The sequence below is a fragment of the Myotis lucifugus genome, unplaced genomic scaffold (assembly GCF_000147115.1).
Source record: "Myotis lucifugus unplaced genomic scaffold, Myoluc2.0 scaffold_421, whole genome shotgun sequence".
In the NCBI taxonomy this organism is placed as follows: Eukaryota; Metazoa; Chordata; class Mammalia; order Chiroptera; family Vespertilionidae; genus Myotis; species Myotis lucifugus.
The window spans coordinates 113,266-138,168 of record NW_005871469.1 but is presented as its reverse complement, the minus strand read 5'-3'; the positions used below and the strand labels follow the sequence as shown (position 1 = coordinate 138,168).

General features: G+C 50.8%; 2 protein-coding genes across 6 annotated transcripts in view; one reads left to right on the top strand and one right to left on the bottom strand.

The window, feature by feature from the left end:
• Positions 1 to 4,717, top strand: part of CUNH19orf54 (chromosome unknown C19orf54 homolog) — a 7,029-nt gene extending 2,312 nt beyond the window's left edge. For both annotated transcript variants that reach the window (XM_014467994.2, XM_023743973.1), the window contains exons 2-6: positions 986 to 1,054; positions 1,560 to 1,684; positions 2,228 to 2,357; positions 2,447 to 2,517; positions 3,307 to 4,717. In XM_014467994.2, coding sequence (XP_014323480.1) covers positions 1,582 to 1,684; positions 2,228 to 2,357; positions 2,447 to 2,517; positions 3,307 to 3,629 — 627 coding nt within the window. In that variant the 5' untranslated portion in view covers positions 986 to 1,054; positions 1,560 to 1,581 and the 3' untranslated portion in view covers positions 3,630 to 4,717. The remainder of the gene's footprint in view (positions 1 to 985; positions 1,055 to 1,559; positions 1,685 to 2,227; positions 2,358 to 2,446; positions 2,518 to 3,306) is intronic.
• Positions 4,718 to 6,189: 1,472 nt separating this feature from the next.
• ITPKC (inositol-trisphosphate 3-kinase C) lies at positions 6,190 to 23,594 on the bottom strand. Of its 4 annotated transcripts, none has more exons than XM_023743968.1 (7): positions 22,355 to 23,594; positions 17,257 to 17,356; positions 14,614 to 14,827; positions 12,965 to 13,169; positions 10,745 to 10,846; positions 10,080 to 10,259; positions 6,190 to 7,673 (listed from the first exon to the last, which is right to left on the bottom strand). In XM_023743968.1, the coding sequence occupies exons 1-7, from the start codon at positions 23,483 to 23,485 to the stop codon at positions 7,470 to 7,472; spliced, it is 2,136 nt and encodes a 711-aa protein (XP_023599736.1). In that variant the 5' UTR covers positions 23,486 to 23,594; the 3' UTR covers positions 6,190 to 7,469. The 4 variants fall into 4 exon arrangements, with proteins under 4 accessions (XP_023599736.1, XP_006102688.1, XP_014323473.1 ...); XM_006102626.3 differs by having other exon boundaries at positions 10,080 to 10,151; XM_014467987.2 differs by lacking the exon at positions 10,080 to 10,259.
• Between the last annotated feature and the right edge of the window lie 1,309 nt (positions 23,595 to 24,903).

The following is a 24,903-nucleotide window of genomic DNA, read 5'->3' as shown; positions in this document are numbered from 1 at the left end:
GCGGGACACCGGGACCCGAGCGGGAGGGGAGGGCTGGCGGCGGGGACCTCACTTAACGGCGGCCCGGCTGAGGGAAGAGGGAGAAGCGACGGGTCCAGATTCATTAAGGTTCCAGCGTTCTAGGCAAGTTGACAATCTGCCCTAAATGCCCCAACCATAGTGAGACAAGTTTAATGCAGATGAAAACACCCGTCATTACGTGCCTAGCAAATGTCCAGCATGGTGTTTTTAAATACTTATTTAATCCTCCCAGCAAGTCCAGGAGGTAGGAACTATTATCCCATTTTCCAGATGGAGCAACTGATGCTCATAGCAGTGAGGTCAGCCACAGTGCCCAGCAGAGGAAGAGCCCAGTTGGCGCTGTGTCACCGGCCATCAAGAGGGCACTCCCACCACCCAGCCTTGCCCTTTCGCTGGCCTTAAAATAGCAATTAAGCACTGCATCTCCCGCCCTCCTGTGGAGGGGGAAGAATTGATTGGCATCACCACCACTCTGACTCCCGGAGGGTGGGGCTGGTAGACCTGCAAGGGCTCCTTATCAAGGTGATCTCTAGGCCTGGAGCATGGGACCTGGTTTTAGTCCAGGCTAACTGATTTAAGGAATTCTTACCTTATTTAACAGCCTGAGAAACAGGTTTGAGGAGGGAAAAGTCACCGAGTTTGGGTATAGAGACACTCCTCAAGAAATTTTCTCTAATAAATCACTGGCTCCTAGTTGCAAACCGTGTGCACATCTGCTCTTTGCCCTTCAGTAACTAAGAGAAGGAACAGGAGCAGTGGTTGGGAGGGTCATTCCCACTGAGCAGATGAAGAAACAGGCTGGACAGGGAAAGTGCCCTGTCAGTGACCGAGCCAGGAGTAGCCAGGGGCCGTGCTCGGGCCTCGGGACTGCTGGGCCTCTGTTCCTCCCCTTCACTTCCTGCAGCCAGACCTCAGGGGACTCTAGGAGCTGGCTCCTGGGTGACCTGCGCTTGCTCTGATTCAGTTTCAGAAGTGACTTGCAGTGGATCCTCTTCTGTGCAGACCTGCCCTCCCTCATCCAAGAAGGCCCTCAGTATGTACCTTGATCTGGAACCTCAACCCCTTGCCAGCCGTGTGTCCCAAGCCTCTGCCCTTGCTGCGCTTAACGAGGATTGACCCGGGTGGGTGGGAAGAGTGGGTTCATTTCATCTCGGCAGCCCGGGGAGGATGAGGGGAGGGGAAGGAGATGGGGAGCTTTCCAGGGCAGGGTCCTGGGCACAGGCACAGTAAACAGAGTTGGAACCAGTGAACAAGTGAGTGAATAAATGCACCTGGTCCATTATTTCTAACTCTTCTTTGGCAGCTACTCATCCTGGAAACCCAGGTGACATCTCCCCCCACCCTCCCTTCCCCTCATCTTCAGTACTTGCTCAGCCTCTCTGCCATGAAAGAGTATCAGGTCTCCCTACCTGGCCTTGGAGAGGGGAGGGGAACTCCCCCAGGCAGCCATCCTGTTCCCCACACTCCAGCTTCCAGGGCAGAGGGGGGCCAGTAAAGACCTGACTTAGGGATTGAGGGGCTGGGTCTGTCTCTTCTAGGTGTGGGCTGGTGGCCCTGTGGATGGCAGGCACTGTCTTGGTACCGCCCAGCGGCATTCCCTTGGAGAGACTCCTGCAGATGGCCGTGGAGAGAGGCTACACGGCCCAGGGAGAGATGTTCTCTGGTGAGTTGGGTGCAGAAGGGTCACAAGTCTGGCCTTCGTCACCAGGAACGGACTGGAGAGGCTGGGTGAGACACTGCCAGGTGTGTGGGAGGACCTTCTTCCATTCTTCAGGCCCTTCCCCCCACCCAGTGTTACAAGGTAGACTCTGGAGCAGGGGTCCTCAAACTACGGCCCGCGGGCCACATGCAAATACAAATATTGTATTTGTTCCCGTTTTGTTTTTTTACTTCAAAATAAGATATGTGCAGTGTGCATAGGAATTTGTTCATAGTTTTTTTTTAAACTATAGTCCGGCCCTCCAACGGTCTGAGGGACAGTGAACTGGCCCCCTGTTTAAATAGTTTGAGGACCCCTGCTCTGGAGCAAGGCTGTCTGGGTTCCCAGCCCAACTCTGCCACTTCCTACTATGTGGCCCTGGACCCTTACCCTCTCTATGCTTTTCATGGTCACAGTAAGGATTAGAGGCATCGATCCCCAGGGAACCCTTGACATGGTGAGAAGCACACAGTGATCCCTTGTTCTGTGTGTGCTCTGTCCTTGCAGTGGCCAACATGGGCAGGCTGGCTGAGGAGGCACTGGGCTGCCAAGTTGAGCTTCTCCGTGGGGGCCTGGGTGGTCCCAACAGAGGCCGTGTGCTGCAGCACCTTGTCTCTGGACATCCCTTGCTCATCCCGTATCCCAGGACAGGAAGGGAACAGGGCGGGGTGGAGAAGTGTGGGCCCTGGGGCCACATCACAGCTTTGGCCTTAACCCCAGCATCAGCTACGATGAAGACTTCAACCATGAACCATGTCGGAGGAAGGGCTACAAGGCCCACTGGGCAGTGAGCACAGGTGGGTCCCCTCTCCTGTGTCCCTGTGCTCACCCTGGATCTCCCCAGCTCCCCCATCACCCCCCTCACATTCTCACCCTGGCACTGGCACCTCCCCAGTACTCTTCAAGGCAGGACCTGGCAGGCAGCAGGTACCTCGGTGTCTGCCAACTGGGGTTTCTAAAAACAAGCTCAGTGTGCAGACTTTTGGATCAAACATTCTGGACCCCAGGCCCAGTCCTGCCACTTCCAGCTCTGACTCTGGGCTTCCATGTGCCAATCTAGAAATTGAAGTAACAGAAGTACCCACCTCATAGGGCTGCCTCGTTGGCAGAGCATGGGAAACCCTTAGAACGGTGGTGCCTGGCACGCTGCGCTGCACATCTCAGTAGGCATTAGCTGTGACTAGCATTGTCCTCATTCCACCTGCCTGGAAAAAAGGATGGATTTGTGTCCATCAGGTGGCCTGGATCAAGTCTCTGCTCAGCCCCCTCCTGGCTCTGGCCTGAGAGCTCCACTCCCTGGACAGCTGGAGACGACTGGGTGACGATGTTTGCTCTGTTTAATGTCTCCTCTCCACCTCCTAGTGCTGACAGGCTGTAGGAGGCAGGACTTAAAATGCCTGAAGCTCTGGAGCCAGACACACTGGCTCCAAGTCCCAGCCCAACTGTGTGCCCGATGGCCCCCACTGACTTCTCTGTAGTGTTGGGGACTAGGCAGCACCTTCCCTGGAAGGCTGTGGAGGAAAACACAGTGAGCCCCAGCTCATCAAGGTTCAGCCCCCCCTGACAGCCTCCCCCTCTCCTTGCAGGGGTCCTATTGGGTGTTCAGGGTGTGCCAAGCCCCGGCTATGCTGAAGACCCTGAGCTGCCAGGCCTGTTTCACCCAGTGCCCAGCGTGCCCCACCAACTACCATCCCTGCCAGAGGAAGGCTCGCTGGGAGCAGTCTACCTTCTTTCCAAGCAGGGCAAGAGTTGGCACTACCAGCTGTGGGACTATGACCAAGTCCAGGATAGCAACCTACAGCTGACGGACTTCTCACCCTCTCGGGCCGCTGATGGCCGGGTGTATGTGGTTCCTGCTGGTGGGGTACGAGCTGGCCTCTGTGGCCAGGCCCTGCTCCTCAGACCATAGGACTCCAGCCCCTAGCCTGCTGCTGCCCTAAACTGGGGGTGATAGGGCCCAGACCCCAGCTTTTCCCTTTGTGTAACCACCCCAGGGTTTGGGCAGCATCTCTTCAGGACCTTCAGCCAGAGGTCCTTTTTTCAGGTCCCTCCCCCCCATTCCATTCTTAAGCCTGGGCATCCTCCCAGCTCCTCCATCCCCAAGCCCATCCCCTCAGTATTGAGCACCTACTGTGTGGGCTGGGGTTAGAGCCAGAAGCAGGACAGACAAGTTCCCTCTTCCAGGGGAGAGACTGACAACAGCTCAGAACCTGTGTCCTGTCCACCCCACCTGATTGTTGCATCCATTCGTTTCACATTGGTGGTCACCCTCTTTTGAACCATCGACATCTCTCTGGACAGCTGCAAGAGCTTCACTGGGCTCCCTGCTGCCACCCAGAATCTTCACGTGGGGTCAGGGCTGAGGGAGCCCCCCAAAAGCAAACTAGTTCTCCTCCAGAGAAACTTCTAGCAGCTTCTTGTTCCTCACAGAATAGGAATTAAACTCCCAGCCCCAGCCCCAGCTCACCTCTCCTTATCCCAGGCTGTTCTTCCTCACACTTCCTGCCACCAGCCACACTGACCTCTCAGGTCCCTGGTGCAACCCCACTGCAGCCCTCTACCGGAACTCAACTTTCCAGTGTGGGAGAGGAAGATACTTTCCCCTCAAGGTTCCTTCATCTCTTCTAATGAGGTTACATGAGACAGGTTAACAGAAAGTAACCAAATTTAATACATACACATGGCAATCCCACATACATGAGATATACCAAGTGTGAACAAAAGGGGCCACATGCTAACCTGACAAACTCTAGGAAGGCCTGCATGGCGGTCTTGCAAACTCAGAGACCTAAAGTAACCACAAGGATGGCCTGAAATTAAACTTTAACTAAGAGCAATTATGGTGGGTAGCTATGTCCTAGGCAGGTATCTTCACTGACAAGGTCAACTTTTACTTTAACAGCCTATCTGTCTTTTTGCATCTATGATAACATATCCTTGAAATGTCAGGGTAACTTGTAACTTCCCTTTTTTCTGGACCCCTCAGGCCACAATCAAATGCCCTGGGTGCCAGGACAGGAGACCATACATTTCTTCATTGTTATTGTTATCATGTTGACTGTTAACTATCCTGCACCCACCTAAGTAGGTGTCTATCATTTTACTTTTTATCCAATCCCAGAGGTTTCCCTGCTTTGCTTTCTCCCGCCTCTCTAATCTATCACCAATAGATTTCATGTAACCCACCTACGTCCCCTCCTTTGACTGCAATGCATAAAAATAGATGAAAAACCACTATTCCCTGGAGCATTATCCCAATCCGTTGAAATTCTGCTTCCCAGCAATTGTCTACAGGTTGGCTCAAATAAACTCACACAAATTCTTTACAGGTTTGAATGTTTTTACCTTAACACAAGACAGGGAAAATTATATATATATATATATATATATATATATATATATATATATATATATATATATAATCTGTCATTCTGAGCTAAGGATAATCATGGGGCTTCAGAGGGAGGAAGGTCATTGCAGGATGATAAGAGCAGATGTTCAGCAATTAGAAGTTTACCCTGCCCTATAGATAGGTCAGAAAAGGTTATCTCAGTCTTTATGGGCAAGACCTTGAATTCAAATTCTTCTAGGTAGTTAAGGGTGGGTGGGGCAGAGGTTTCATTGAGCTTGTGGTGTCTTGGTTGCCCTAGCTCACAACCCACATACCACAGAGGCATATCTTGGGGTGACTTGGTCTGAACCCCTACACCATCTTGGCTCATTATCACTTCCTCAAGGAAGGTTCCCTCAGTCAGGGCTAAGCCCCTCCCCACCTCTGTTCTCCTTCAAAAACAAAGAAGAAATGTTTCTAAGAGCAGTTAAATGTGCCAAACCCTTTACCAGTGTTAACTCATTAAATCCTCCAGTCCTATAAGGAAGGTACTAGGTCCTCCCCATTTTACAGATGGAGAGACTAAGGCTGGGAGGAGTGCAGTCACTGGCTTAAGGTCACATAGCTTGGCAAATGACAGGGTCAGGATTCAAATCAGGCAGTTAGTACTTACGCAGATATAAATAGATAAGTAGATACATATTTTTAGAGAGAGATTAGTTTCATGAATACCTGTTGCCTCCCCTCCGAAAGGGGAGGAACAGATCTGTGTTGATCACTGCTGTCTTCAGTACAAAGGGACTTTAGAGAGACTATATAGTATAAGTATAGTGCTTTTTGTTTCTGTAGTGTAGTGTTTCAAACCAGAAGTGGGGAATCCTCCATCCCAGCCCTAATCCCTCCACCTGCACTTCCCCTTCGCAGCCCTCACAGCAGGGACTGGCACTCTGTCTGGTAAACTGTCCTGGGAGGGCTCGGCACTGTCTTGGTCACCACAGGTATTCTGCCTTATCCAGCAGAGTGAGGCACAAGAGGAGCAGCTCAGGAACCTCCAAGCCTGCATCTACCCCAAACCAATCACTGTCCTGAGCTTTGAGCCCACACTCACCAGATTAAAAAAAAAAAAAATCCCACAAAGTTGGCTTTGAATGTCCTCTTTATTAGGGGGTCGTCGGGGGGAAGGCAGTGAAGCGATGTTGCCTCCAGTTCCCCAGCACTGCCCCGTCTAACAACTACCTGTCTCTTTTGTATAAATAAGTATAAAGGTCCATAGAAAAGGAACATGCCTCCTGAGCCCTGGAAGACTACATTAGAGTTTTGACTCAGAAAGAGGGAGCTGCCTGTCCTCCCCAGCCCAGCCCTGTGGGCCAGGAAGCCAGTTACAAGTACAGGAGGAGGGGAAGAAAGAGGGGCTTTGGTTTGGACCAGGTTGGGAGCCTGGGGTCACAGCCAGCAGCCCCACCCACCCTGAGCCTCTGACTCAAGCAGGGCACTTCTCACGCAAGGGCCGCGGGGTGCAGGCCACCAAAGGAAGGTAGCTCTGGTTCTGAGCCAGCTTCCCTGCCCCTGCCACCTCCGTCAGCTGGGAGGAAGGAGACCTCACAGGGTAAGGGGAGGAAGTCCCAAAGCTGAGATGGTGCCAGAGGAATGAGGTTGTGCTGGTCACAGGCTGGCACAGGATGTGGCCGTGGTTTTGGTCTGCAGGGGGTCAGCAGAGCTCTCCCAGGAGCAGGGAGGATCCCATGGGGCCATGGGAGGGCAGGACAGGGTGAACTGGGCTCTGCTCAGCAGCGTCAGCTCTCAGGCCGGTCCCATGGTGTCACACCCTTCTCAGAGCTTCTGTCAGCACCTGAAGGGCCCCCAGAAGAAGAGATGGGGCCATAATGCTCCCAGGCAGACAGCAGCTCCTGCATTTGCTCACAAATAAAGTCTGGTTCTGGGGCACCACAGATGAAGCTGATTGGTCCCTGGCATCAGAGCCAGCGCATAGCCGGAGGGGGCTGACAAGGAGTAGTGATCACAGTCATTCCTGTGGTGATAGGCATGTGTCAGGCCTGTAGCCTACAGCATCTGAATGGTGTTCTTTCAGGATGTATGGTTTAGTTGTGGCCTCCAGCAGCCCCTCTGGAACCTTCCCGGCTGGCCAGAGGACCCAGTCTGGTTCTGACCCATAGTGGGACCCAGCCACGTCCTGTCCCCTCTCCAGTCCTTACAACCCCTGGATCATGAAAAGACTGGGTGCTACTTGGTCTCCAAGGCCCTTCAGATCTTCCACACTGGGCTTGAGTGGTGTGCCACAACCTCTCCTGTCCCAGAGGTCAGTGCCTCCGTGGCTGAACTCAGGCCCCTGCACACCTCAGGGCTCCTCCAGCCAGCTGAGTACCATCCAATAAAGAATCCTCGCAGAAGGCAAGCGGGTCAGCTCTGGGCCAGCCCCCGAAGAAGGCGAATCATGTTGTCCAGGCCCCAGAGGTAGCCGTCCTCACGATTACCCTCAGCCCAGGGCAGCCGGTGGTTGAGTGTCTGATGGTCAGGCAGAGCCACTGTCTTGCCAAAGTCGATCATCCAAACCTTGGCCAGGCCAGTGTGGTCATGCACAAAGAGAAGGGAGCTGCCCACCACCTGCAGGGAGGCAAACAGGAGGTTAGGGGCAAAGCAAGCATTGGCCAGGGTCTCCTCCCCAAGGGGCATCTGAGCAGGGTGGCTGAGTTCAAATCCTGACTCTGCTACTTATAGGCTGTTATAGGTGGCTTAACCTCTCTGCCTCTACCTCCTGATACACAAAGTGGGAATAATGGAATAATAGTACTATTTACCTGTAAGGTTGCTGTGCATATTACATGTATGAATTAATCATATAAAGCACTTAGAACACTTGCCAGTATAGCAAATGCACAACAGATGTTAACTGGTATCGTTTTTCAAGCTGAGGCATAAACTCAAATGCCTGCAGGATCCTGAATGGATCAGGAGAGCCCAGTGGGGACTAAGAAAGTAGATCATGCTTTCCACTTTCTAATGGCTGCTGATAACCCCAGGCAAGTGGCTTCCTTTCTCCAGGCCTCAGTTTCCTCATCTATAGAATGGGGGTGGTGGTCACAGCCCTACCTCCTGGGATCACTGGCAGCATTCTATGATCTACACCAGTGGTCGGCAAACCGCGGCTCGCGAACCACACACGGCTCTTTGGCCCCTTGAGTGTGGCTCTTCCACAAAATAGCACGTGCGGGTGCACACATACAGTGCGACTGAAACTTCGTGGCCCATGTGCAGAAGTCGGTTTTCGGAAAGGAGATGGACGAAACAAGTATACAAGACGAGTGTGGATGGGAGAGTTGGAAAGGGTCGACCTCAGCGAACGTACCTCAATCAGACTGAGGACGTTTTTAGCAAAGGCCAGCTTAGGAGTACCCTAATTAAGTTAATAACAATGTACCTACCTATATAGTTTAAGTTTAAAAAATTTGGCTCTCAAAAGAAATTTCAATCGTTGTACTGTTGATATTTGGCTCTGTTGACTAATGAGTTTGCCGACCACTGATCTACACACTTATCAAGTGCCTGTGAGGTTGGGATGCAGCCTTCAGAGATGCTGGTTTTGTTTTTCTAATGAGAAATAGCAGTTTTCTTGCCTTCATCTAACTCCACATTTGCACACCCTTCCCTTTTCCTAACCGATTGCAAACTGCACTCTCCCCAGGGAACCTAGATGATGGGGCAGGTGAGTGGGCACCTGTGAGGAGAAGCAGATGCTGCCCTGCTCTGGACGGCTGTTGGCATGTGGCGAGCGGCCCAGTGTTGCCACATCTCCCAGTGTGCCAAGGGAAACTGGAAACCCTGATTTTGGTGGGAAGGCCCATGTTTTAAATGTTGCCAACTCATCTTTTAAAATGTAAAGTCATGCCCTAGCTGGTTTGGCTCAGTGGATAGAGCATTGGCCTGGGGACTGAAGGGTGTAGGGTTTGATTCTGGTCAAGGGCACATGCCCGGGTTGCATGCTAGATACCCAGTAGGGAGCGTGCAGGAGGCAGCTGATCAATGATTCTCATCATTGATGTTTATCTCTCTCCCTCTCCCTTCCTCTCCGAAATCAATAAAAATATATTTTTTAAAAAAGTTAAGTCACCAAGTGGGTAAAACCAAACACCAGGACAGATGAGATGGGCTCCCCAGGCCTCCTCTTTTCGACTTGTGTGTAAAGCCCAAAGGCAGTGACAATGACAATGAGGGTATTGTTTGATAAGAGACGTGACAGTAACAGCTGGCACATACTGAAGGTTTACTATGGGCTGCACTTTCCCTGTATTAATCCACTTAACCTTCATGTTGCGTAGGAGGCAGGCACTCTGTTATCCCATCCTGCAGGTCAGTAGACAGACCTGCAGAACTGGGGTCCAAACCGAGGCCAGCCTGATTCCAAGATCAGGGCTCTCCCAGAAGTTAGTGATAGCCAGGAGAAGGTGAGAGGGCTTGGGCGTGGGGAGGGAAGAGCTTGGACAGAAGGGAGGAGAGGATGTCACCACTTCCCAGACTTTCTGAGACAACCCCAAAGAGATGAACGCTTCCAAAGAGACAGGCTTTGGAAGGGAGGGAGAGGGGAAGGGGGGGGGGCACTGAACAAAGAATGCAGGTAACAATAATTGTAAATAATTATGATTATAAAGTAATTGTAAGAGCTAGGGGTTAAATGTGCTTTTATGCTCCAAATGGTGTTCAACAGTTGCTAGTCTCACACCCGTAAGGAAGCAGCCCAGTAAGGAAGATATTGTTCCTCCCTATCTTAGGAGGCAACTGTGGCCTGAGAGGTCACACAGCAGAGCCAACCTCATCCCAGGCCGCCTGGCTCCAGCCATGCTCCTAGCTGTCCCACCCCCTGAAACCCCCTGTGCTGCCTACTCTGAAAAGGCAAACCCCAAAACATAGGTCTCCTTTTAAATTGCTTTAGCTTAATTCTGCCAGTGATTTCTCCTCAACCCACCCCCACCTCACACATATACACTCTGCTCCTCTGGGGGCCGGGGCTCACACCTCATGGGTCTTGAAAAAGGGGGAGTTCTCCAGAGCTTCTCGGAGTTCTTCTAGGCGTGCCACGTACTTTCTCTGTTTGAGAGGGAGAGTTTCTTGATTAGCACAGGGACTTTGGGGGTCCTTACCCACCTTGAGATCTGACCTTGTCCCATACCCGGCCAGGATGGAAAAAGGGGAGCCCTGGGGAAAATGGGAGAGGAGGTTGGAAATATAGGGGTGGCACAGACAGGGTAAGGTTAGTAGATTACATGAATACCCATAACTCCCAGCAGCTCCTCCCATAAAGAGGTGGAGTCTGTTACTCTCTAATCTAGGCTTGGTCATGACTTGCTCTGGCCAATAGAACATGGCAGAAATGAGGGTGTCTTAGCCATCAAGAGGCCTTGCATTTTCGTTTGTTCTCTTGGCCACCAGCTTCCACTGTGAGAACAGCCCAGACTAGCCTGTTGGATCATTAGAGACAAGGGGAGGAGTCATCATCTGAGGCTACCAGATACAGGAGCAGGCAATCCTAGAAATCCAGCTCTGGCCAAGCCACCCGCTGACCCAGAGGATGAGCAACACCAGCCAGTACCAGCCAACCTCAGCCCTAAGCAAAACACAGGGGCAACAATGATGGTGGTGGCCCTGAACTGCTAAGTTTGGGGCATGGGTATCCCACTCACCAGGATTCCATGGTTCCCATCCACAAAGTCCTCCAACACCTTTGTCACTTGCTCCAGCTCCTGTGTCTTCTTGAAGTTGGTGTTGCAGGTCCCATCGGCTTTCTGCAGGACAAAGATTGAAGGCCCAGTGTCATAACTTGCCTTCCCATGCCCAACACCAACCAGCCCCAGGCACTTCCTGGGGCCACCTGCCTGCCTCCACATTCATCTGCTGTTCAGCAGAAGCCAGCCCACCTGCCCAGGTCAGATCAACCCAGCCCCAAGTCACACTCCTGAGCAGCTAGTCCTTCCAAGTCTAACCTGAACCCCCTAGTTGAAACAGTCTAGCCAGATGTGCTCTGGAGGAGGGTAAATCTGGCTTTGAATTGTGACTCTACTACTTCCTAGCTGGGTGGCTTTAAGCAAGTCACTTTACCTGTCAACCTCAGTTTCCTCATCTAGGAAATTGGAATTGTGCTAAAAAAATGGTAGGAATAGAGGAGATTGGGTGTGTAGGATGCATAGCACAGTGCCTGGCACATAGTAAGCAAGCACTCAATAAATGAGACTGCCCTAATCGGTTTGGCTCAGTGGACAGAGCGTCAGCCTGAGGACTGAAAGGTCCCAGGTTCGATTCCGGTCAAGGGCATGTACCTTGGTTGCAGGCACATCCCCAGTGGGAGGTGTGCAGGAGGCAGCTGATCGATGTTTCTCTCTCATTGATGTTTCTAACTCTATCCCTCTCCCTTCCTCTCTGTAAAAAAATCAATAAAATATATTTTAAAAAATAAAATAAAATAAATAAATGAGACTAATGTTATTTTTTATCTCTGAGAGGACCACTTGAGTCGTACTGTCATGCCGTGCCAGGTACCAGGTGGGCACTGCTAACATGGAGGTAACAGGACAGACACAGTCAGATGAGGGAGACAGATATTGAATAAGAGCATCACAAAGGGAGATAAGAATAATGAAGGAGTACAGGGAGTTATGAGGAGGTAAGGAGGAAGTAAAAAGACATAAAAATGACTGGAAGCCAACTGGGGGGAACAGTAGAGGGAAGAACAGCCCTGTCAGAGGGAACAGCATGTGCAGAGGCTCTGTGGCAGGGGAGCAGGACCCTTTCAAGGAAATGAAGCTTCACTGTGGCCTGAAGGTAAACAAGGAGGAAGAGAGGGATGAGAAATGAGGCTAGACGATGGAGGGTTCTAGGGAGCCATTGAAAGGTTTCGAATAGGAAAATGACACACCCGGATCTATCCGGGGAGGCCATGGGGAGACAGGCACTCTCAAAAATTGCTGGTGGAATGCACAATGATTCAACACCTATGGAAGGGGTTCGGCAATCTCTAGCAACATTCCCAATGCATTTCATCATTGACCCAGTGGTCCTGCTTCTGGGAATCTAGTCTACAGCTAAATCTTCATGCTTGCAAAATGTATTACGTTCAAAGTGATCCATTGAGGCGTTGTTTGTAATGGCAAAAAATGGAAGCAACCCAGGTGGCCATCTATAGGGAACTATGGCACATCCACAAAAAGCTATTACAGTTCAAGAAAGAAAGAAAAGACAGAGGAAACTCTCTATGGAATGATATGGGAATTATCTAGGACTATGCCACCTTTTGTGTAAAGAAGGGTGGAATTTTTAGGATATGCAATTGCATTTGTCTGCATTTGCAGGAAGAAAAATAAGAAACTTATAAAGTGATTCCCTGTGAGTGGGTGGGAGGTGGAGGGACAGAATGGGAAGGACAGCCACAGGGTCAGCAGAGAGATTTCCTCTGCACACCCTTTTATAACATAATTTTGACTTTTGAATGGTGTGACTACTTATTTAAAAAATTAGATTTAATTTACAAAAAGAAAAAAAGGAAGGAAGGAAGAAAAGAGAAAAATCTTTCTCCATAAGGGGGAAAAAGGATCGCTCCAGCTGCTGTGTTGGATGATGGATCAGAGGAGGCTGAGGCAGAAGACAGGGCCAGATTAGGACAGGGCGATGGGGAGGAAAGAAGATGGAATCGAGATGCTCAGGCAGAGGGATAAACAAAACTTGGTCACTGATGGATGTGGGGGTGAGAGAAGCAGGACCTCTCCTAGCCCCATCTTTTCATCTTCTGCAGTCTCCTACTCTTTTTCCAGATCTCGCTTCTTTCCAGTTTTCCCTGACACCCATGTTCCCTGAGAAGCCCTGCCTAGATATAGTCCTCTAGCGACAGGCTAGCAACTCCTGGACCTCACCTTGATGCCCTCAATGCGGAAGCCCAGGGTGGAGGTTGAGCTCACAGTCTCCCTCCACTGCATATAGCGGGGCTTGGTGATGGCACCCTGGGCATGCTCCTCAGGGGTGGGGGCCCTGGGGTCCACAGCCACCATCTTCTCATACATGTCCTTGCGGGGCCGGGGCCGTTCTCGAGCCTTCACCAGCTCCTCCTCCAGGTAGGTCCTGGGACACAGAGGATGTGACAAAGTAGGCATTTCTGAAACACAAAGCGCTCCCAAGTGTGGCTCAGTTGGTTGGTCATTCTACCATGCACCAAAAGGTTGCTGGTTTGATTCTTGGTCAGGACACATGCCCAGGTTGTGGACTGGATCTCCAGTAGGGGGCATGCAGGAGGCAGCCATCATCAATGTTTCGATCATCGATGTTTCTTTCTCTCTCCCTCTCCCTTCCTCTTTATAAAAATCAATAAAAATATATTAGAAAAACAACACCAACACAAAGCTACTAACCATAATGAAAAAAGTTGACAAACTGGACTAAATTAAAAGTATTCTCTTTATCAAAAGACAGTACTAAGAGAGTGAAATGGGAGGTTGGAGAATGTGTGGGTAGGTGTGTGTATATTTCCAACAAAGGACTTGTATCCAGAACATATAAAGAATTACAAATAGCCCTAACCAGTTTGGCTCAGTGGATAGAGCGTCAGCCTTCGGACTGAAGGGTCCCAGGTTCAATTCCGGTCAAGGGCATGTACCTTGGTTGCGGGCACATCTCCAGTAGGGGGTGTGCAGGAGGCAGCTGATCGATGTTTCTTTCTCACCGATATTCCTAACTCTCCATCCCTCTCCCTTCCTCTCTGTAAAAAATCAATAAAATATATCTTTTAAAAAAAGAGAATTACAAATAAAAAAGAAAAAGAAAAAGAATTACAAGTCAAAAAGAAAATGATAGCCCAACAGAAAAATGTGCAAAGTATTCAAACAGGCACCTTTCAAATGGCCAATCAACAATCTTCTTTGGTCATCAAACAAATAGAAATAAAACCACCGCCAAAACCGGTTTGGCTTGGTGGATAGAGCATCGGCCTGCGGACTGAAAGGTCCCAGGTTCGATTCCGGTCAAGGGCATATACTTTGGTTGCAGGCACATCCCCAGTGGGAGGTGTGCAGGAGGCAGCTGGTCGATGTTTCTCTCTCATCGATGTTTCTAACTCTCTATCCCTCTCCCTTCCTCTCTGTAAAAAATCAATAAAAATATATTTAAAAAAAAAAAAAAAGAAAGAAAACCATAAAGTGTTGGTGAGAAGATGGAATAAATGGAACTCTCACACACTGCTGGTGGTACAACCACTTTAAAGGCTAACTTGGCACTAACTTAAAAAATGCCCACCCCTGCCCTGACTGGTGTGGCTCAGTGGTTGGAGCATCAGCCCACACACCAAATGGTCTTGGGTTCGATTCCCAGTCAAGGGCATGTACCTAGGTTGCAGGTTCAGTGATCCCAGGTCCCGTTCAGGACACTGCGGGAGGCAACCAATCAATGTTTCTTCCATTTCTTCTTTCTGTCTGTCTCTCTCTCTCTCCATTCCACTCTCTAAAAATCAATGGGGGGAAAAATGCCCACCCCTGACCCTCCACCTCTGCCTCAGGGCTGTCCCTGACCCCACCTGCTGCCCATCTTGCAGTCCATGATGGAGGGGCCCTCGAAGTCCGCCAAGAGATCTTCCATCTGGTTGAAGGCCTGGTCATCCCTTTGCACCACACCATAGTAGGTTGGCACAAAAGGCCGCAGGGGGTCGTTCATCAGCTGCTCCAGGCTACGCTGCTCACACTGACAGAAACGCTTTAGAATCCGACCATCCTCTCCCGCCTGGAAGTTCCCTAGGAGAGGCACAGTCAATGAGAGTCAGAAACTGTATCAGCAAGAGAATCCCCCATCTCCTGCATGTATCAGATCCTGGACACTGTCATTTTGCCCGGCAGTTCTGCAGCACTTTCTCTCCTTCCCTGCAATTCTCAAAATCGTGGCCAGGGGTCGCCAGGAAAGAGCCTATTTCTGCTCTTTGTTTAGACAAAGTCCTCTTCACAGCAGATTGTGTCCTCATTTGTTTTGTAATTTGGGACTATATGCTCACAATAAGCTGTGGGAATTTTTGTGAGATCTGAGTCCAGAACCTGACTCTCCAGAGCAGATATGCATTTGCTTCTGCCTGGAGTCCCAGAGTGCCAACAACTGGGGCCTATTTAAGTTAATTTACAAATCTAGCATTTCTTGGACCATGCAGATACTTAGTATAGATTAGAATTACAATTCTTACTGAGGCAGATTGTACTTTCAGGTTATATTTTCCAAAGATGGTACAATAATAGTTCCTGTCCCACATACCCTTCTAGAATTTTGCCAATCTCCAGCAAGAAGTGGAATCTCATTCTTCTCCCCTTGAATCTTGGCGGGCTTAATGGCAGAAGCAGCACTGTGTGACCTCATAGTCTAGGTCAGTGGTCGGCAAACTGAGGCTCGGCAAACCGCGGCTCGCGAGCCACATGCAGCTCTTTGGCCCCTTAAGTGTGGCTCTTCCACAAAATACCGGCTCTTCCACAAAATACCGACTTCTGCGCATGGGCCACGAAGTTTCAATCGCACTGTACTGTACGTGCGCGCCCGCACGTGGTATTTTGTGGAAGAGCCACACTCAAAGGGCCAAAGAGCCGCATGTGGCTCGCGAGCCCCGGTTTGCCGACCACGGGTCTAGGTCATGTAAGGAGATGCAACTTCCACTTTGTTGGCAGAGACACTTTGCTGTCCTGAGCTGTCATGTAAAAACTTTTGCTTCTCGCCCTGTCTGGTTTGGCTCAGCGGACAGAGCATTGGCCTGTGGACTGAAGGGTCCCGGGTTCGATTCCAGTCAGGGACATATGCCCGGGTTGTGGGCTCAATCCCCAGTAGGGGGTGTGTAGGAGGCAGCCGATCAATGATTCTCTCTCATCATTGATGTTCTATGTCTCTCTCCCTCACCTTTCCTCTCTGAAATAAATAAAAATATATTAAAATGAACTTTTAAAAAAAAACACACAAAAAACTTTTGCTTCTCAAGGCCACCATACTGTGAGGAAGCCCAAGCAGCTACATGAAGAAGCCACAACCAGGCTTTCCAGCCAGGAGTCCCAACCGAGACCCAGCCAATAGTCAATATCAATTGCCAGGCATGTGAGTGAGTAACCCTCCAAAAGTTTCCAGCTTGCAGCCTTCAAGTTGTCCTAGCTGAGTTCCCAGATATCATAGAGCAGCAACAAGCCATCCCTGCCATGCCCTGTCTGAATTCCCAACCCCAAAACCTATGAGTGTAATAATATGGTACTTTTACTTCACTAATGTTTTTAACTACCACTAAATTTTGAGTTTTGTGGGTTTTTGAGTTATTTTAAACTCAGTAATAGTAACTAGAACACATATTGATGGCAAGCCTGTGTTTACAGTTTTAGGGGGGCCTTGCCTTTTCTCTGACTCAGCTATAAGATGAATAAGGCAGGTGAGTTCTCCTACTGTCTCTCTTTGCTGCTGGGTAAGGTTTGTGTAATCAAGCCCACTACCCAATTTTGTAAATAAAGTCTTATTGGAACACAGGCACACATGTTTATGTATTATCTATGGCTGCGTTCATGCAGCCACCATAAAGTTGAGTAGTTTACTTATTATCTAGACCTTTACCAAAAATGCTATATGTTAGGCATATGCTAGGCATTGTGCTAGGCCCTGGGAAGAAACCATTATAGCTGGTGTTTACTGAGGGCCTCCTAAGCTCTGGACATGGGGCAAGAACAGGGAATGATAATTTCCATACATGAGGGGCCTGTGTTTCAGTCTCAACATACATTTTTATTTTAACCCTTCAGTTAACTCGGCAAGGGAGGGACAATTATCTCCATGTTACAAATGAGGAAACTGGGCCCAGCGAGGGAAAGTAACTTGCCCACGGTCACTCACAAATAAAGAGCAGAACTAGGATTTAAGTCGAGGTCCACTTGTCCCCAGGGTCAAGGACACACACACACACACACACACACACACACACACACCAGCCAACATTGAGATAACAGGGAACAGCCCTTAGCTCTGATGTATCGATCGCCCAGCCCAGGCCTAAGCACTTCCAATAACAACCCCATGAGATGGGGGCTGTCACCAAGCCCATTTCACAGACGGGGAAACTAAACTACAGAGAGTAGCTCTGGAGCTTTCTGTCCCCAGTCAGGCGCCGTCTCTGCCCAGCCTAGCCAGGCCCCTGCCCCCCACCACCCCCTGCTCTCACCAGCATGTCCGGACAGCTGGACCCAAGGGTAGTGTTTTCGGAAGGAGACCACGAAGGGCGAATACTTCAGAACTGTCTTCAGCTTCTTCCAGGATTTATTCTGTGTGGGGCAGAGCAGGGTGGGGTCAGGACTGAGGCCGAGAGGGGAAGGGGATGCAGATATTTCCATGAAGGGAATGAAGGTGGACCTGGGACCTTTCCAAGGTCCAGGTTCTTCCTGAGATCAATGCCCCCAAGATGGCTGGGGCGAGCCAAGCCCACTTACTCCAATAATCACAATATCCCTCAAAGGCCTCCACAAAGGTGGGGAAGAGTCTCTTTCCATTTCTTCCTGTCATCACTCCCTTTGTATCTGCGTCTCTCTGTCCTCCAGAGTAAAGATAGGCCTATCTTTGTTGCAGTACCAAGCAACCCCCAAGCCTCCCCCCACATACGTACACACATCAAAAACTCGGAAGCCTCATCGCTGTCCAAAAACCAAGTGAGACTTTAACAGGGAAAATGACAGAGGCAGGGCTTGATGAACGGAGGCCACATCACAGAGAGAAGACACTGAGACAGATGACAAAGTGATGACAGAGACAGAGAGACGTGGACAAAGAGACTGCAGCATGCCGAAACCGGTTTGGCTCAGTGGATAGAGCATCGGCCTGCGGACTGAAAGGTCCCAGGTTTGATTCCGGTCAAGGGCATGTACCTGGGTTGCGGGCACATCCCCAGTGGGAGATGTGCAGGAGGCAGCTGATCGATGTTTCTCTCTCATTGATGTTTCTAACTCTCTATCTCTCTCCCTTCCTCTCTGTAAAAAATCAATAAAATATATTTAATTTAAAAAAAAAAGAGACTGCAGCAGTCACGAGCTGCTCACCAACAGCTTCAGCCCTTCCCCTCACAGGCACATCCCTGCCCTCCTTTTTTTATTTTTTTTTAATTGAGTTCAGAGAGGAAGGGAGAGGAAGAGAGAGATAGAAACATCAATGATGAGAGAGAATCCTTGATCGGCTGCCTCCTACACACCCCACACTGGGGATCGCACGCAACCCGGGCATGTGCCTTGGCTGAGAATCAAACCGTGACCTCCTGGTTCATAAGTAGATACTCAATCACTGAGCCACGCTGGACGTGCTGTCCCTGCCCTCTTTTTTTTTTTTTGTCCCTGCCCTCTTGAACTTAGAGTTTTTGACTTGCTGTGGCCAATGAAATATGAGCAGAAGTGTCACTTTTGGGTGGAAGCCTTAAAGCCACTGTGTGACTCTCTATGTTCTTTTCCCTGTTGTAGAAAGAGTGGAAAGAAAACGGGGACTTCCTCAGCCCCCTCACCCACCACTGACTATGGTCAACATGAAGGATGAACAAAAATAATCCTTTGTTTCTCCAAATCACTAAGTTTGGGGTTGTTTGTTACTACAGCAAATCCTGACCTATCCTGAATAACACAGAGACGGACACTGAGTTACTAGAAGACACAGAAAGGGAGACAGATACAAAGTAATGGCAGAGAAAGAAAAAGACAGAAGCAGAGAACAGAGAGAAAGAGAGAGTAATAGAAAACCAGAGAAGCAAACAGTTCTGCTCTTTATTTGTGAGTGACCCTGGGCAAGTTACTTTCCCTCGCTGGGCCCAGTTTCCTCATCTGTAACATGGAGATAGTTGTATCATGTTGCCTCAACTAAGCGCTTCTTGAGACTGTGTGTCTGATTCCCTTGCGCGCGCGCACACACAAATGCATTCTTGCTCCAAGCCCACAGCAGACCCTTAGCAAGTATTGGAAGAATGGATCATCTCCAGAGGCTGTGTGCTCTTCCCTCCTATCCCCCACCATCCCAGGGTCAAGGGCATGCTCTCTCCCACCCCTCAGAGCCCAGCTCCCTATCAGACATCTAATTGAAGGTCAGCAGAGTCAGGGTGCTGGACTGCAGGATTCCGGAAGACCTATTCCCTACCCCCTACCCCCTCCAGTTCACAGGAGTGGAGAGGAGGTGATTAATAAAGGTTCCTGTTTACTAAGCACCTGGAACATTCCAGGCATAATGACAAAGACCCAGTGTGCCATAACCTACTTAATCCTAAACATACAACCCCAGGAGAATTCTTGACTCTGTTACAGAGGAAGAAACAAAGGCTCAGAGGGATGTAGTCACTTGCCTAAAACACACAGTTCTTTCTACCTCTGGTCTGACCCTCCTCTGACCTGGGCTTGGGGTGAGCCAAGCCCACTTACTCCAGTAATTACAAGATCCCCCAAAGGCCTGTCTGCAACCCTGCTAACAAGCTGAGGGCAGGGACTGGGGTTGTCGTGATTATGACTGTGTCCCAGCCCATGGCCTGGCACACAACAGGCGCTCCAAAAATGTTGCTTGGATTGAAGGAGGTTGGTTGCAACCATTTATTTTTATTTTTTTAATCATAAGCAGGTTCCGTATCTTCTCTCTTTTTTCTTAGATCTGATGGCTAATCTGAACTTACTCAGATGGTTTCCTGGTGGTCTCAGCTCACATGCCCTCTCCTCCAGGAAGCCCTCTCTGATACCCCAGGTCTAGCCAGTCACCTCCTCTGGACTCCCACAACCCTCTGGGCTTCCTCCATCCCAGCCCTGACCACTCTAAGCTGACACAGCCTGGTGGAGGGGTTTGTCCCCTTCATGGCCCTGGGAGCTCCATGAGGTGTGTCTTGATCACTGCTGTGTCCCCCACAAAGCCAACACAGGGCCTGACACATTGTAGAGGCTCAGGGACTGTTTGTTGTCTGATCAGGAGGATGGAATGGATGTGAAAAGGGAGGAGGGAGGAAAAGAAGAAAGTAGCTGGACTTTACGGTCAGATGGGATTTCAAAATGAAGAGAGAAGGAAGCAAGGGTATTCTGCGCAGCAGGAACAGCTTGAGCAATGAGTGGAGGCAGGATGGCGGCAGGGTGTTCGAGGAACAGTGTGTACTTCGGCTTTGTTACAGCAGGAGGTGGGGGGAGAAGGGAAGCTGAACATGGGAAGGAGCCTGGAGACAGGAAGCTCTGAACACAGTACTGAACTCCTGATCGCTATCAGGAAGGCCCTGGGGAGCCTTCAGAGGCACTGGAGCAGACAAAGTTCAAAAGTTGATCAGAGGTGGGCCATGGAGGAAGATTCTGGAAGGATGAGAAAAAGGTGGAGACAGGAGACCTGCAGGAAAGTAAATTAGGGAGGATCCACACACCGCAGGGGTTAAAATAACTCAGTTTTAGCATTGGCTAACATGGCTCAGTGGTGAGAGCGTCGGCCTGGGCACCGGAGGGTCTCAGGTTCCATTCCTGGTCAAGGGCATGTACCTGGGTTGCAGGTTCGATCCCCACCCCTGGTCAAGGCATGTACAGGAGGCAACCGATCCATGTGTCAATCTCAGATTGATGTTTCTTTCTCTCCTCTCACTCTCTCCCCTTCCACTCTCTCTAAAAATCAATGGAAAAAATATCCTCACTCCTTGGGTGAGGATTAAAATAAATAAATAAAAATAACTGGGTTTTAAACTCAGCCAGAATTGAGTTAAAATCCTCAGTTCTGGCTCCAACCAGACTTGGCCAACCTAAGCAAGTGACTTCACCACTCTAGGCCTCAGTTTCCTGATCTGTAAAATGGAAATAATAATAATCCCAATCTTATAGTGCTGTTATAGGGATTCAGAGTTAACACATAGCCCGGCCGGCATGGCTCAGTGGTTGAGCATCAACCTATGAACCAGGAGGTCACAATTAAATTCATGGTCAGGGCTCAATCCCCCGTAGTGGGCATACAGGAGGCAGCCAATCAATGATTCTCTCTCACCGATGTTTCTATCTCTCCCTCTCCTTCTCTCTTCCTTTCTTAAAAAAGAGTTAATACATATAAAGCACTTAGAAAAGTGCCTGTATTCAGTAAGGGTCTGAATCTCAGCTGTGTCTTCCAACGTGTGTGACTTTAGACAAGTGTCTGTGCCTCAGTTTCCTCATCTATAAAATGAGATGAGAAGAGCATTTACCTCCTAGGGCTGCTGTATGAGAATTAAATGAGTTAATACGAGCAAGAAGCTTACCATAGGGCTGGGCATGAATGGGTTTTTTTCACCCTCTTCCAGCTCAGCTGTTCTAAGATGCCAGAGGTGAGAGTAGGCAGAGGGAACAGCAATGGCAAACAGCCCATGGGTCAACTCCTTTGCTCTGGCAGAGGCAGGCTGAGGCAGGTCTGTCTTTCACATCTGTGGCCACATGTGTGAGCACGTACTTCAGGGAGGCATGTGGGGTGAGGGGGGTGAGGGTGGACTCCAGCCATGGGCCCCAGAACAATGGGACTTCCAAGTGGGCGGACCCATGGGAGGCTCGCACACCTGACTCTTTGCTGACTCTCCTGAACCTGCCCTGTCAGCCCTCCTGATTCATCAGCAGAGAGCCGCACCCAAGCTGGGGGTGAGGGTGGAGGATGTAAACAAGAATCTGCCAGGGGCCCCCTGGGAAGCTGGGGGACAATGGGGAGACTAAAAGGTCCCTGGCTAGGTTGGGGGGGTGTCCCTGGGCATTTTGGGTTTACACAGCCCTTTGAGAATCTAATAAAAGCTGGGTGGGGGCTCACTCCCTATAAAAGTGAATGAGCTAAGGGTGGTAAAGTTTCAGGACACCTTAAGACAGCCACAGGCCGCAGACTAAGAAATGTGGGGTAGAAAGTACACCTTTTGTCCCCCTATACTATTGCTGTTCAGATTTTGGGGTCACACATCACAGATCAGAGGATCCAACAGAAGTCATGGACCGTTGCTGAAAAATGTGCATACACACACAGACTCACACCATCATATGATTCCTGGGCATAAGTCAGCCACTGGCTGTCCATTTCAGACTTCAGGGCTGTAGGCAGTGGATGAAGGGGGAAGGGGAGACAGTGGGTGAGAGGGTGAGAGGGTGAGAGGATGAGAGGATTAGGATTTCGGGTCCCTGCAGAGGGTTAGTAACCCAGCTGTCAGAGGGAGAGGGTAAATGGATGGAAGAAGTATCTGGGGATGAAATTGCTGATAGGTGCTAGAGAACTTCTCAAAGCAAAGGCAGGGGAATAAGGGATTTGGAGGGATGTGGCTTAAGGGCAGGATGGGTCCCACTCACCCCAGACCTGTCCTCAGTGTCGCTGGCACCTCCACCCCCGGCCACCACGTCATCCTCAGACTCGTCGAAAGAGGAGGCGGAGGAGAAGCCTCCACTGCCCACTTCAACCTGGGACGGGAGTCCCACTGGCTGAGCCTCAGGCTCAGGGGTTTCAGGAGTGATGATGAGGCGGGGCACTGGGGTCAGGGAGTTATACCCCAGGTGAGAGTACAGGTGAGTCAGCAACTGCCCAGGTTCTGGTTCCGCTAATGGGCCATCTTGGTTGGGCTCCCCCAAAAAGTAGTCTGTCCCAGGCTCTGTCTGGGGTCCATGAGTATCTTGTGTCTGTGCATCATCAGCGCCTGGCTGTGTCCAGGAGCCGTCAGCAGCTTGCTGTGTTGGGAAACCGTGGGTGCCAACCTGTCTCCAGGCGGTTTCGGTATCCTGTTGTATCTGGGAGCCATCTGTGTGAGAGGCTGTCCAGGGGCCTTCAGGGTCCTGTTGTGTCCTGGAGCCATCCATGCATAGTTCCCGCCAGGCCCCCTCCGGCTGCGTCTGAAGGCTGGAGCTCTTCTGGTGGGTCCGGGGGTTGTCCGTCCAGGGCTTGGACCTCTCGGGCTGGGTCTGTGGGCCATGTATTTCTGACTCTGTCCAGGCCCCATCAAAGCTTGGCTGTGTCCAGAGTCTGGCCCTCTGTGGCCGAGACTGGAGGCCGGGCCTGCGTGGGTCAGTGCAAAATCCACCTGTGCCAGGCTCCTCCGTCCAGGGGCCGGGTGTCTCCAGCTCTGACCAGTGGCTGCTCCTTTCTGGATGTGTCCGAGGGCTGGACCTGTCTGGCTCCGTCTTTGGACTCGGCCGCTCTGTCTCCGCTCCGAGGCCGGCTGCTTCAGGCTCAGTCTGTCTGTCTGTCCCCCATTCAGGCCCGAGGCTGGCCTTCTCGCATTCAGAGTGGAGGCAGGACCCCGTGGTCCGGACCCGGGGCCCGCCCCCCTCCGGCCGCCCCGCCGGGCCCCCGGCGCCGGGCCCAAGTCGCTGCTGCCCGGGCTGCCGCCGCCGCCCCCCTCGCGGCGCCTCCAGCCCCATGCGGGCCGCTGCCGGCAGCGCCCCGGGCTCTGCCTCGTTCAGACCCCCCCGGCACGGGCAGCGTCTCATGCCCGCTCCCTTAGTTCGGACTTCGGCCCAACCCAGTCCCTCCTGGCCCTTTAAATCCCAAGAGGGGTGTGGCGGGGGAGCCCCGACTCGCGGTTCCGGCCCGCGGATCTCCAGTCCACACAGTGGTTAACCGATACTCCGCCTCCGGGGAAGCCCGCGGCCCCGCCCACCGGACGTGGCGTAGGGGGGCGGGGCCTCGCCTGTCCCCGCCCTCCTCCCCTGGACGGGTGGATTCCCAGCGCCGCAAGCTCGTCCCGGTAAAGTGTAGGCCCCCTGAGGTCCTGCTTGCAGGGCAGTGGGGCCCCTCCCTAGGACCCCGCGACTAATCTAACCCCCCTACACTTTAAGTGGCCAGTTAAGCCGCCTATAGCTCTCGGGGACGAGTCCAGCAGCGTGCTCCTTCACGCACGCAGGGCCTGCATTCCAGAGACTTGGGGATCCCAGGGAGGTGTGAGTTCGAGACCCACCTCTGCCAATTCCCAGCTGTGTTACCTTGAACGAGTGACTTACGCTCCCTACCCGGGCTCGTTTTGTCACCTGTAAAATGAGGATACATAATATTATTTGATTGTTTCGAAAAATGTGTTCAATGCCACAAAAGCCAAGCACGTTACCAACAGGGAAATTGAGGCCCAGAATAGTGAAAGAATTTGTCTAAGGTCAAAGGGAGGTTAGAGGAGGGACAAAGCAACGACCTTAACTCTGAAGCTGGGAGATCGAGCCAAATCCTGGCTCCAACAGACTTGTTTCCTCTAGCCTCAGTTTCCTCATCTGTAAAAAGGGGATAGCAATGATAATTTCCTCACCGGGTTATGGGAATTTTTATTTATTTACAGCAACATATACATTTGTGTACTTGCTTTGTGCCATACACTGTACTTACCACTTTATACCCCATACCTTTTGAGGTAGGGATTACCATCATCCATGGTCAGGGAAACAGAGGCACAGAAAGGCAAAATCCAAGATCACATATCTAAATTGTGTATATTTGAACCTAGGCCAACCTAATCCAAAGTCTGAGCTTTTGTTCCCTACTGGGTGATATAACTTGCTTTTGAGGCTGGGGCGTTGGAGGAGGAGCTGGAAGTAAGAGTATTTTCTCTAAATCAGATCATAACCCTTCTCTGTTCAGAACACTCCATGCTTCCCATCCCACTCAGGGTAAAAGCCACAGTCCTCCTCATGACTCATATATTGTACATGATCTGGCTCCAGTTATCTCCCAAACCAAATCTCCTCTCTTTTCCCTTAATCTGCCTGTTGGCCTTCGCTATTTCTCCGAGACATCTTCCACCACAGGGCTTTTGCACTGGTTGATCCTTCTGCCTGGAACACCCTTCCCTCGGGAACAGTTCCCTCCCTCGCCTCCTTCAAGTCTTCATTTCAATGTCACCCCCTCAGCGAGGCCTTCTCTG

What these genes read in the sequence shown, in the direction of transcription:
- ITPKC (XM_023743968.1), bottom strand. Translation starts at nt 23,485, where the DNA reads ATGAGACGCTGCCCGTGCCGGGGGGGTCTGAACGAGGCAGAGCCCGGG. An exon ending in GACTGCAAGATGGGCAGCAG is followed by an intron (nt 13,170 to 14,613) that starts GTGGGGTCAGGG and finishes TCTGTGTCCCAG; the next exon opens with GACCTACCTGGAGGAGGAGC. An exon ending in CCTTTTTCAAGACCCATGAG is followed by an intron (nt 7,674 to 10,079) that starts GTGTGAGCCCCG and finishes GCCTCCCTGCAG; the next exon opens with GTGGTGGGCAGCTCCCTTCT.